Here is a 13,414-nt window from a genome sequence, read left to right on the forward strand (position 1 = left end):
TAGCGAGCCACTTAAACCGGAACCTTGTTGTTGTGACGGGATGCCATTAGGTCCACGTCCGGAGTGCCCCACTTGCGGCAGATTGACTGAAACACTGCTGGATGCAGGGACCACTCGCCACTGTCCACGGTTTGACAGCTGAGATAATCTGCCTCCCAGTTTTCCACGCCTGGGATGTGGACTGCGGATATGGTGGACTTGGAGTCCTCCGCCCATTGAAGGATACGTTGTACCTCCAACATTGCCAGGCGGCTGCGTGTCCCGCCTTGGTGATTGATGTAGGCAACTGCTGTCGCGTTGTCTGACTGGACTCGGATGTGCTTGCCCGCCAATAGGTGGTGAAAAGCTAGGAGAGCCAGGAGCACGGCTCTGGTTTCCAGCACATTGATCGAGAGGGCTGACTCGGACGGAGTCCAAGTGCCCTGTGCTCGGTGGTGGAGACATACCGCTCCCCAGCCGGATAGACTGGCATCCGTGGTGAGGACCACCCAGGACGGAGCCAGGAAGAAGCGTCCCTGAGACAGAGAGAGGGGCCGAAGCCACCACTGAAGAGAGCTCCTGGTCTGTGGCGACAGAGCCACTAACCTGTGCAAGGAGGAAGGCCGCTTGTCCCAACAGCGGAGAATGTCCAGCTGCAGAGGACGCAGATGGAACTGGGCAAAGGGAACAGCCTCCATTGACGCCACCATCTGACCCAGCACCTGCATCAGGTGCCTGATGGAATAACGGCGGGGCCTCAGCAGAGAGCGCACCGCCAGTTGGAGGGACTGCTGTTTGATCAAGGGCAACTTCACAAGTGCCGGCAAAGTCTCAAACTGCATCCCCAGGTACGTGAGCCTCTGGGTCGGAGTCAGAGTGGATTTGGGCAGATTGACCAGCCACCCGAATTGGGCTAGAGTGAGCGAGACACTCCGCTGACAGTCTGCGCTGGATGAAGCCTTGACTAGAAGGTCGTCCAGGTAAGGAATCACTGCCAACCCGTGGAGGTGCAGAACCGCAATCACTGCTGCCATGACCTTGGTGAATACCCGAGGGGCCGTGGCTAACCCGAAGGGGAGAGCCACGAATTGGAAATGTTCCTCTCCGATTGCAAAACGTAGCCAACGCTGGTGAGAAACTGCAATTGGCACATGCAAATAGGCATCTCTGATGTCGATGGATGCCAGGAAATCCCCTTGGGTCATTGAGGCAATGACTGACCGCAGAGATTCCATGCGAAAATGCCGCACCTGAACATGCTTGTTGAGAAGCTTGAGATCCAGGATGGGCCGGAAGGAACCGTCCTTTTTGGGGACTAGGAAGAGATTTGAGTAGAAACCTCTGAACCGTTCCCGGGCGGGAACCGGTACAATTACTCCGTTGGCCTGCAAGGATGCCACGGCCTGAGAGAAGACGGCGGCCTTGGAACAGGGGGGAGTTGACAGAAAAAATCTGTTTGGCGGGCTGGAAGAGAATTCTATCCTGTAGCCGTGGGAGGTGATATCCCGCACCCACTGATCGGAGACGTGTTGAAACCACACGTCGCCAAAGTGGGAGAGCCTGCCACCGACCAAGGACGTTGCTGGCTCGGCCAGATAGTCAAGAGGAGGCTGCCTTAGTGGCAGCAGCTCCTGCGGTCTTCTGTGGACGCGCCTTTGTGCGCCAGTTGGATTTTTGGTCCTTGGCTGAGTTAGTGGACGAGGCCGAGGGCTTAGAGGACGACCAGTTGGAGGAACGAAAGGAACGAAACCTCGACTGGTTCCTACCCTGGACAGGTTTCCTGGTTTTGGTTTGTGGCATGGAAGTACTCTTCCCGCCAGTAGCTTCCTTAATAATTTCATCCAGCTGTTCACCGAATAGCCTGGACCCAGCAAAAGGGAGTCCAGCAAGGTACTTCTTTGAAGAAGCATCTGCCTTCCACTCTCGAAGCCACAAGATCCTGCGGATAGCGAGGGAATTAGCCGAAGCCACCGCAGTGCGGTGAGAAGCCTCCAGCATGACAGACATGGCATAGGATGAAAAAGCCGAAGCTTGGGAAGTTAAGGCAACCATTTCGGGCATAGATTCCCTGGCGAGGGAATGCATCTCCTCTAGAGAAGCAGAGATGGCTTTGAGAGCCCACACTGCTGCAAAAGATAGGGAGAACGAGGCCCCCGCCGCCTCATATACAGATTTGGCCAGAAGGTCAACCTGGCGGTCAGTGGGATCCTTAAGAGAGGTGCCATCAGCCACTGATACAACTGTCCGGGCTGAGAGTCTAGACACCGGAGGGTCTACCTTTGGTGAATGAGCGCACTCCTTGACCACCTTCAGGTGGAAAGGGAAAACGGTCATCAGAACCACGCTTTGGGAAGCGTTTGTCAGGACAGGCCCTAGGCTTGGTCACAGCGGCCTGAAAACTGGAGTGGTTAAAGAACACACTCTTTGTCCTCTTAGGCGAGGTAAACTGGTGCTTTTCTGCCAGAGAGGGTTGCTCCTCTGATACTGGCGGATTGAGGTCCAGCACAGAATTAATGGACGCAATCAAATCACTAACATCTGAGTCACTTTCGGACAGATCAATGGGGCACATGGAGGTAGCCTCCGAGCCCCCTGTAAAGGCATCCTCCTCGTCCTGCGAGTCAGCTCCTGAATCAGAGCCGCGGGACGAGGAAGGGGAGGGAGCCCTGCGTCTCCTTTTAGGAGGACGGGGTCTGAGACCAGATGATGAATCCTCTGTGAGCTCCGGTCCTGAGAGAGCCCTAGCAGCAGAGGCACCCTGTGAGGGGGGCTGATGCATATTCAGCAAAGTCCTGGACAGATGTCCCATGGAGTCGGCAAAAGACTGGGAGATTGACCTAGAGAAGGATTCTACCCAAGCCGGGGGTTCAGCCACCGGAGCCGGAGCAGCCGGAGGGACCACTGTGGGTGCGATTCCAGGCTGAGGCATTGTCAGGTTAGAGCAGGCATCACAATGTGGATAGGTGCTCGGTTCAGGCAGTAGGAGCTTACATGCAGTGCATACTGAATACAGCTTTGGAGCCTTGCTCCTCGTGTGAGACATGCTGCTGAAGTGGGGGCTCTGCCAGAGTGACCCCCAGAGAGTATATACAGAGGCCCACAACCAGAGGTTGTGGCTTACCAGACCGCTGGAGCGGTTTGTGTGCCCTCCAGATCCCGAAGCCCGGACCCCCAAGCACCTCAGCAGGGATGCTGCAGCCAGTGCTGATCGCAGAGAAAACGCTGATAAAATGGCGCCGGAGCGAGGAGAGGGGGCGGGACTCACTCTGGGAGCGGGATCTGGAGGGCCATAGAGACTTACAGGGGAGGAGACATGTACCCAGTGAGGAGTGTCCCTCCCCTGTGCAGAACGGCCGCTGAGCGGAGCCGCGCTGTCCCTCTGCATGAATGACATGCGAGGGCAGTGAAACCGAAAGTAGGCCTCCGGCGAAGCCGGGGCCTAAATTTGAGCGGTGCGGCCGGCGCGCAGGCACCATCGGCGCGGTTCTCAGGCGACAGCCAGAGAACCGGCCGGAAATGTCAGAAAACTCACTCAGCACACTCTCCCAACATAATAAAGTACAGGGACCCCCAGAATATAAACGTCTCAGGTACTTAGCTTGCTGAGACGCAGGGTTCCAAGTCCCTGGGGATGAGTGCTCCGGTCCAGCAGGATCCTGAAGGGCTGCGGATGGAGACCGGCCTCCTGCAAAGCAAGGAGAACCGTGCTGGCTCCCACTTCAAGCCAGAGCCCAGGAGGGATGGTGAAGGAGCACGGCATGGAAGGCTCCAGCCTTGGAATCAACCTTAACAACAGCGCCGACACAGTGGGGTGAGAAGGGACATGCCGGGGGTCCAGACATGGACCCGCTTTTCTTCAAAAACTTTCCAAAAATGAAAAATCAGATGAGAATGCATGTGTGGATGTATGCCTCCTGAAGACAAAGCAATGAACTGGCTAGATCTGATTCTCCAGGGGGTGTATATGCTCAGAGGGAGGAGCTACACTTTTGAGTGTAGTACTTTGTGTGTCCTCCGGAGGCAGAAGCTATACACCCAATGTCTGGGTCTCCCATAGGAACGATAAAGAAATACGGTAAATGAAGCTCAGTCACATCTTTACCTGGTGGCGATCTTGAATACTTCAGTGGCACAGGCGGCTGAAAGAAAAATATGGAGTTAGAGATTGGTGGCAGCCATGACGCCCTCACTGCAGCTACAGCTCATCTATAACGCCCAGCAATGACAACGAGGGGCTATAGGGACAAATAAAGAGCCTCCCCTGCAAAAAGCAAAAACGTGCAGAGTTATTGTTATCAGCTTATTTTTTGTTTCTGTACACGATCATGGATCGGCCATCTTGCCTGAGCTGTGGCTCAGTTTGGGTTTATTCACACAACCATATAGTGGCCATATTTTACAGTCCGTGTATCAGCCACAAGTCCTGGGCCAAAGCACGGGGTCCCCTGACCCCAACTAACAACTTCATATATGCCTATACGAGAATGTTAGATGAGGCGAGGCTTGAAATTGTGGCAAAAACAGACGATAAAAACATGGCCACTATATTCATGTGAATTCTTTGGGGACTTTTTTTTTTATTTCTTAAATAATACTTTTATTTAAGCCTAAAAATCTTTTTTTTTTTTTTTTTGCAATTGGGATTCCTAGGTACATAATGATTTAACTGAGAGTCCATCAGTGAGCTGGCTAAGCATTGCAAACTCTCCATCAGATTGTCTAATGCGTCTTTATCCTAGCTCTTTTCAGCTGATTTAGGACCACATCAGAGCTGAATGCGCTGGAAACAAAGATCCAAGTGGGGCAACATTTTTAATGAAACTTAACTGCAAAAGTTATTTTTTGGCATTTAAAAAAAAAAAAAAAGTTCCCAAAAGGTGGACAACCCCTAAAAGAAGGGAATTTTGTTTACTTACCGTAAATTCCTTTTCTTCTAGCTCCAATTGGGAGACCCAGACAATTGGGTGTATAGGCTATGCCTCCGGAGGCCGCACAAAGTATTACACTTAAAAGTGTAAAGCCCCTCCCCTTCTGCCTATACACCCCCCGTGCCTCACGGGCTCCTCAGTTTTGGTGCAAAAGCAAGAAGGAGGAAAAAGAATTATAAACTGGTTTAAAGTAACTTCAATCCGAAGGAATATCGGAGAACTGAAACCATTCAACATGAACAACATGTGTACACAAAAAAACAGGGGCGGGCGCTGGGTCTCCCAATTGGAGCTAGAAGAAAAGGAATTTACGGTAAGTAAACAAAATTCCCTTCTTCTTTGTCGCTCCATTGGGAGACCCAGACAATTGGGACGTCCAAAAGCAGTCCCTGGGTGGGTAAAATAATACCTCGTAAGAGAGCCGTAAAACGGCCTCTTCCTACAGGTGGGCAACCGCCGCCTGAAGGACTCGCCTACCTAGGCTGGCATCCGCCGAAGCATAGGTATGCACCTGATAGTGTTTGGTGAAAGTGTGCAGGCTCGACCAGGTAGCAGCCTGACACACCTGCTGAGCCGTAGCCTGGTGCCTCAAAGCCCAGGACGCGCCCACGGCTCTGGTAGAATGGGCCTTCAGCCCTGAGGGAACCGGAAGCCCAGCCGAACGGTAGGCTTCGAGAATTGGCTCCTTGATCCACCGAGCCAAGGTTGATTTGGAAGCCTGTGACCCTTTACGCTGGCCAGCGACAAGGACAAAGAGTGCATCCGAGCGGCGCAGGGGCGCCGTACGAGAAATGTAGAGTCTGAGTGCTCTCACCAGATCTAACAAGTGCAAATCCTTTTCACATTGGTGAACTGGATGAGGACAAAAAGAAGGTAAGGAGATATCCTGATTGAGATGAAAGGGGGATACCACCTTAGGGAGAAATTCCGGAACCGGACGCAGAACCACCTTGTCCTGGTGAAAAACCAGGAAAGGGGCTTTGCATGACAGCGCTGCTAGCTCAGACACTCTCCGAAGTGAAGTGACTGCTACTAGAAAAACCACTTTCTGCGAAAGGCGTGAGAGAGAAATATCTCTCATTGGCTCGAATGGTGGTTTCTGAAGAACTATCAGCACCCTGTTCAGATCCCAGGGTTCTAACGGCCGCTTGTAAGGAGGAACGATGTGACAAACCCCCTGCAGGAACGTGCGTACCTGTGGAAGTCTGGCTAGGCGCTTCTGGAAAAACACAGAGAGCGCTGAGACTTGTCCCTTAAGGGAGCCGAGCGACAAACCCTTTTCCAGTCCAGATTGAAGGAAGGACAGAAAAGTGGGCAAGGCAAAAGGCCAGGGAGAAAAACCCTGAGCAGAGCACCACGACAGGAAAATTTTCCACGTCCTGTGGTAGATCTTGGCGGACGTTGGTTTCCTAGCCTGTCTCATAGTGGCAATGACGTCTTGAGATAACCCTGAAGACGCTAGGATCCAGGACTCAATGGCCACACAGTCAGGTTGAGGGCCGCAGAATTCAGATGGAAAAACGGCCCTTGAGATAGCAAGTCTGGTCGGTCTGGTAGTGCCCACGGTTGGCCGACCGTGAGATGCCACAGATCCGGGTACCACGACCGCCTCGGCCAGTCTGGAGCGACGAGGATGACGCGGCGGCAGTCGGCCCTGATCTTGCGTAACACTCTGGGCAACAGTGCCAGCGGAGGAAACACATAAGGGAGCTGAAACTGCGACCAATCCTGAACTAAGGCGTCTGCCGCCAGAGCTCTGGGATCTTGAGACCGTGCCATGAACGTCGGTACCTTGTTGTTGTGCCGGGACGCCATGAGGTCGACGTCCGGCACCCCCCAGCGGCAACAGATCTCCTGAAACACGTCCAGGTGAAGGGACCATTCCCCTGCGTCCATGCCCTGGCGACTGAGATAATCTGCTTCCCAGTTTTCCACGCCTGGAATGTGAACTGCAGAGATGGTGGAGGCCGTGGCTTCCACCCACATCAAAATCCGCCGGACTTCCTGGAAGGCTTGCCGACTGCGTGTGCCGCCTTGGTGGTTGATGTATGCCACCGCTGTGGAATTGTCCGACTGAATTCTGATCTGCTTGCCTTCCAGCCACTGCTGGAACGCTTTCAGGGCAAGATACACTGCCCGTATTTCCAGAACATTGATCTGAAGCGAGGACTCTTGCTGGGTCCACGTATCCTGAGCCCTGTGGTGGAGAAAAACCGCTCCCCACCCTGACAGACTCGCGTCCGTCGTGACCACCTCCCAGGATGGGGTAGGAAGGATTTCCCCTTCGATAATGAAGTGGGAAGAAGCCACCACCGAAGGGAAGCTTTGGTCGCCTGAGAGAGGGAGACGTTCCTGTCGAGGGACGTCTGCTTCCTGTCCCATTTGCGTAGGATGTCCCATTGAAGAGGACGCAGGTGAAACTGCACGAAAGGAACTGCCTCCATTGCTGCCACCATCTTCCCCAGGAAGTGCATGAGGCGCCTCAAGGGGTGTGACTGGCCTTGAAGGAGAGATTGTACCCCTGTCTGTAGTGACCGCTGCTTGATCAGCGGAAGCTTCACTATCGCTGAGAGGGTATGAAACTCCATGCCAAGGTATGTGAGCGATTGGGCCGGTGTCAGATTTGACTTTGGAAAATTGATGATCCACCCGAAACTCTGGAGAGTCTCCAGGGTAGCGTCGAGGCTGTGTTGGCATGCCTCTTGAGAGGGTGCCTTGATCAGGAGATCGTCCAAGTAAGGGATCACCGAGTGACCCTGAGAGTGGAGGACCGCTACTACAGTAGCCATAACCTTGGTGAAAACCCGTGGGGCTGTTGCCAGGCCGAACGGCAGTGCCACGAACTGCAGGTGTTCGTTTTCTATGGCGAAGCGCAAGAAGCGCTGGTGCTCTGGAGCAATCGGTACGTGGAAATAAGCATCTTTGATATCGATCGATGCAAGGAAATCTCCTTGGGACATTGAGGCGATGACGGAGCGGAGGGATTCCATCCGGAACCGCCTGGTCTTTACGTGTTTGTTGAGAAGTTTCAGGTCCAGGACAGGACGGAAAGACCCGTCCTTCTTTGGGACCACAAACAAGTTGGAGTAAAAACCGTGGCCCTGTTGCTGAAGAGGAACAGGGACCACCACTCCTTCTGCCTTCAGAGTGCCCAGCGCCTGCAGAAGAGCCTCGGCTCGCTCGGGAGGCGGGGATGACCTGAAGAATCGAGTCGGGGGACGAGAGGTGAACTCTATCTTGTAACCGTGAGACAGAATGTCTCTCACCCAACGGTCTTTTACCCGTGGCAGCCAGGCGTCGCAAAAGCGGGAGAGCCTGCCACCGACCGAAGATGCGGAGTGAGGAGGCCGAAAGTCATGAGGAAGCCGCTTTGGTAGCGACACCTCCGGTGGCCTTTTTAGGACGTGACTTAGACCGCCATGCGTCAGAGTTCCTTTGATCTTTCTGAGGCCTTTTGGACGAGGAGAATTGGGACCTGCCCACGCCCCGAAAGGACCGAAACCTCGACTGCCCCTTCCTCTGTTGGGGTATGTTCGGTTTGGGCTGGGGTAAGGATGTATCCTTTCCCTTGGATTGTTTGATGATTTCATCCAAACGCTCGCCAAACAATCGGTCGCCAGAAATTGGCAAACTGGTTAAGCGCTTTTTGGAAACAGAATCTGCCTTCCATTCCCGTAGCCAGCAAGGCCCTGCGGAGTACCACCGAATTGGCGGCTGCAACCGCCGTACGGCTCGCAGAGTCCAGGACAGCATTAATAGCGTAAGACGCAAATGCCGACGTCTGAGAGGTTATGGACGCCACCTGTGGCGCGGACGTGCGTGTGGCTGCGTCAATTTGCGCTTGACCTGCTGAGATAGCTTGTAGCGCCCATACGGCTGCGAACGCTGGGGCAAAAGAAGCGCCGATAGCTTCATAGATGGATTTCAACCAGAGCTCCATCTGCCTGTCAGTGGCATCTTTGAGTGAAGCCCCATCTTCCACTGCAAGTATGGATCTAGCTGCCAGTCTGGAGATTGGAGGATCCACTTTGGGACACTGAGCCCAACTTTTGACCACGTCAGGGGGAAAAGGATAACGTGTATCCTTAAGGCGCTTAGAAAAACGCTTATCTGGACAAGCATGGTGATTCTGGACTGCCTCTCTGAAATCAGAGTGGTCCAGAAACATACTCGGTGTACGCTTGGGAAACCTGAAACGGAATTTCTCCTGCTGAGAAGCTGACTCCTCCACCGGAGGAGCTGAGGGAGAAATATCCAACATACGATTGATGGACGCAATAAGGTCGTTCACTATGGCGTCCCCGTCCGGAGTATCAAGATTGAGAGCGGCCTCAGGATCAGAATCCTGATCAGCTGTGTCCGCATCATCAACTAGAGATTCCCCCCTCTGAGACCCTGCACAATATGATGATGTTGAGGGAAAATCTAAGCAAGCTCGCTTAGTCGGTCTGGGGCTGGGGTCTGTGTCAGAACCCTCAGCCTCGGATCCATGAGATACCCCGGGAGGACATTGTTGGTCCAGCTGAGGTGGGCCAGGGAACAAAGATTCAACAGAGTCCCTGTGCTGAGATACCGGCCTGGACTGCAAGGCTTCTAGTATCTTAGCCATAGTCTCAGAGAGTTTTGCAAACTCCGTCCCCGTCACCTGAACAGTGTTAGCAGGTGGCTCCCCCTGGGCCCCTCTTAGCAGAGGCTCCGGCTGAGTAAGTGCCACAGGGGCCGAACAGTGGACACAATGAGGGTCAGTGGAACCTGCCGGTAGCGGGGTCGTACATGCGGCGCAGGCAACATAATAAGCCTGTGTTTTGGCACCCCTGCCTTTCGTGGGCGCCATGCTATTATCTTCCCTGAGTAACACAATAGGGTATATAGCCAGAAATCAACTGTGCACCATACAGTGTAAAACATATATACCATAAACATATAATGTTACACTACTGCACAATGGGGCTAGCACCACAGGTGCTGCTTACCACCCGCCTAAAGCGGTTGTGAGGCCACCAGAGTCCCTGCCTGGGTCTCCCAGACTTTGTCCCCCTCTGCTGCGTCCGAGGAGCTGACAGGAATGGCTGCCGGCGTCCTGAGGAGAGGAGGGAGCCGTGGGCGTGACCCAGAAAGTGCGGGAACTGGTGCCCGCACTGTGCACAGTGAGGGGGGTGGAGTATGCAAAGCATGCTCCAGCCCTCAGTGCTGCTCGTTCTGTGCAGCGTCCCGCCCTTCCCCTGCCTGTCAGGGCTGTGGGCGGGAGGAAAGGAAACTAGGCCGCAAAAAGCCGGGGACTCTAGTAATAAACGCGGCCGCCGTAAAAGCGCGGCCGGCGTGAAAGTCCCCGGCGCACTACAAGTCCCAGCCGCGCCGCAGTGTTTCCATGGCCGCGGCGGTCAGTGCGGCAGTCCCTATACATAAACACACTCAGCAACGCTGAGTGTGTAATGGCACATATTAACCCGGTCAGCGCCGTGGTCCCCGGTGCACTAGCACACCCAGCAAAGCTGGAGTGTTTCTGTGCGCGGTCCCCACCGGGATACAGAGTACCTCCAAGTAGCAGGGCCATGTCCCTGAACGATACCCGGCTCCTATCCAGCAGGCTCCACAGGAGTTGTGGATGAAGCGCGGTCTCAGTGCCTGGAGACCGATAGGATCCCACTTCCACCAGAGCCCTAAGGGGGATGGGGAAGGAAAAACAGCATGTGGGCTCCAGCCTCCGTACCCGCAATGGATACCTCAACCTTACAACACCACCGACAAGAGTGGGGTGAGAAGGGAGCATGCTGGGGGCTCTATATGGGCCCACTTTTCTTCCATCCGACATGGTCAGCAGCTGCTGCTGACCAATCTGTGGAGCTGTGCGTGCGTGTCTGACCTCCTTCGCACAAAGCAAAAAACTGAGGAGCCCGTGGGAGCACGGGGGGTGTATAGGCAGAAGGGGAGGGGCTTAACACTTTTAAGTGTAATACTTTGTGCGGCCTCCGGAGGCATAGCCTATACACCCAATTGTCTGGGTCTCCCAATGGAGCGACAAAGAAGTATTCAGATACATGGATCAGTCATTTATGTAGGAGAGTGTGCAGAAAGGAGGAGGAGGTGAGCTGTGACATAATCTAGTAAAAATAGTGACTTCTAAGTTCTCTACAGACAGACGTTACCGGTCATTATAGGAATACAATTCTGCCTGTCATAATATGACAACTGAGTGGCAATCTCTACAGTACATTAAAGGGGGCTTTACACGCTACGACATCGCTAATGCGAACTCGTTGGGGTCACGGAATTTGTGACGCACATCCGGCCGCATTAGCGATGCCGTTGCGTGTGACACCAATGAGCGATTTTGCATCGTTGCAAAAACGTGCAAAATCGCTCATCGGTGACATGGGGGTCCATTCTCAAAAATCGTTACTGCAGCAGTAACGAGGTTGTTCCTCGTTCCTGCGGCAGCACACATCGCTCCGTGTGACGCCGCAGGAACGAGGAAGCTCTCCTTACCTGCGTCCCGGCCACAATGCGGAAGGAAGGAGGTGGGCGGGATTTTACGGCACGCTCAGCTCCGCCCCTCCGCTATTGGGCGGCCGCTCAGTGACGTCGCTGTGACGCCGCATGGACCGCCCCCTTAGAAAGGAGGCGGTTCGCCGGTCACAGCGCCGTCGCCGGGCAGGTAAGTATGTGTGACGGGTCTGAGCGATGTGCGCCACGGGCAGCGATTTGCCCGTGTCGCGCAACAGATGGGGAGGGTACCCACGCTAGCGATATCGGGACCGATATCGCAGTGTGTAAAGCCCGCTTAAGTCTCAGTCTATCATTGGCGCCATATGAAAAGTGAAAGATTTCAGGAGTTGTTTTGTTTATTTTTTTTTTTTTGTTAAAAAGGTAGGGCGTCACGTTTTTTTTTATTTTTGTATTAATAATAGTGACTATGAAATCAAGTATTTTTAATACGAAATTAAATTCACTGTTTATTTAGTTTTTATTTAATTCTAGTTTTACTAAAGGACTGGGGGCTGCCATCTTGGATTTGCTGTGTGTAACGACCTCATTTATGGCTGCGCCCTGGGCATTGATTCTGATAGTTGGGCTCCGACCCTATTCCCTAACACAGAGACCGCGTCTGCTGTCATCTGGACAAGCCCCCTGGGCTGTCCAGATCCAAGCAGAGGGAGGAGATCACCGCCATCTTTGTGGAGTTCACCGCATATGCTGTGTGCTGCACTTTCCCCCTGTCACTCACCGGGATGGATGGGGTGAGTACCGGCAGCACAGTATAGGGGGGCGCGGAATGCAGTGAAGCGTGGGATACAGTGGAGCACTATGCAAGATGTCCTTAGTGACACTTTAGATAGTAGGATCACTTTGCAGTCACCAACAATATGGCTCCGCACTGTGATCCTAAGGCTGGGGCACTACTGCGATGCTCACATGAGACTCTGCTCACGCTGGCAGCACAGCAGGAGCCGAGTGTCATGCGAGTGTGCCTGCATCTGAGGTCCGACCCTGCGAGCAGACCTCAGCTGCGGGGGACGGGACGGCGCTGCGGAGGAGCGGGCTGGCACGGAGGAGGGGAGGAAGGGATTTCTCTCCCTCTCTCCTCCGTAGCCGGCTATTGCGATTCTCACTCTGCAAGCGCTGTACACCGGTGTTCCGCGAGTGCAGTGCGATTTTTCTCTCGCCCCATTCACTTGAATGGGTGCGAGAGAAGAGTCTCTGCTTACAATCCCACCTTGCTACGATTGTTTTCTTGGTCCGATTGGGGCTGAGAAAATAAATCGCTCATGGGTGCTGATACACAGGTTAGAATTGGTCCAAGTGAAATGCGATGTTTTATCACACTCCACTCGCAGCGATTTTCTCGCCGTGAGCCTTAGGCCTAAGCTTCATTCTCTCCTATCCTTTTGGAAACGCCCAGATTGGGAGGGGGAGCTGTGACATCACACACAGGAGAGCAGACTCCACCCACTTTACTGCAGCTGTAATGTGAGCTAGTTCTACAGTAGCTCTACAACAGGATTTCAGCAGCTGCTCCCCCGAGTGTTTAAAAGTGGAAAATATCATACTATAAATATTTGTTTTTAATTGAGAAAAATATATATAAAAAAAATATTTAAACAAAACATTAATACTTTACATTTTTTTTCAGTTAATGAATTTTTGTTTACATTTTTTTATATGACACCTTCCCTTCAATCATAGGGTATTAGGTCTATAAAAACAGAAATTAGATAGGCTTGACCATCGTAATACAAATTGACAATGAGGTCTGCATATTACTAATTTTTACCTGCAATTACTGCATTTGTAGACGCTACGGCAGGGATAATTCTTTTCACAACGCCTAAGAAAGAAAGAAAAAAAGGGAATTTTATTTACTTACCGTAAATTCCTTTTCTTCTAGCTCCTATTGGGAGACCCAGACAATTGGGTGTATAGCTTCTGCCTCTGGAGGCCACACAAAGTATTACACTTTAAAAAGTGTAACCCCTCCCCTCTGCCTATACACCCTCCCGTGGATCACG

At 53.0% G+C, this 13,414-nt stretch overlaps 1 protein-coding gene across 4 annotated transcripts in view; it reads right to left on the minus strand.

Annotated features, from left to right (window-relative positions):
• UBA3 (ubiquitin like modifier activating enzyme 3) overlaps positions 1 to 13,414 on the minus strand; it is a 135,778-nt gene that overhangs the window by 42,361 nt on the left and 80,003 nt on the right. For 3 of the 4 annotated variants that reach the window (XM_075320701.1, XM_075320700.1, XM_075320702.1), the window contains 2 exons: positions 13,180 to 13,233; positions 4,082 to 4,118 (listed from right to left, as the gene is read on the minus strand). In XM_075320701.1, the coding sequence (XP_075176816.1) occupies positions 4,082 to 4,118; positions 13,180 to 13,233 (91 nt within the window). The remainder of the gene's footprint in view (positions 1 to 4,081; positions 4,119 to 13,179; positions 13,234 to 13,414) is intronic. The other variant, XM_075320704.1, reaches the window with a different exon arrangement.

Source organism: Anomaloglossus baeobatrachus, chromosome 8 (assembly GCF_048569485.1).
Source record: "Anomaloglossus baeobatrachus isolate aAnoBae1 chromosome 8, aAnoBae1.hap1, whole genome shotgun sequence".
Classification (NCBI taxonomy): Eukaryota; Metazoa; Chordata; class Amphibia; order Anura; family Aromobatidae; genus Anomaloglossus; species Anomaloglossus baeobatrachus.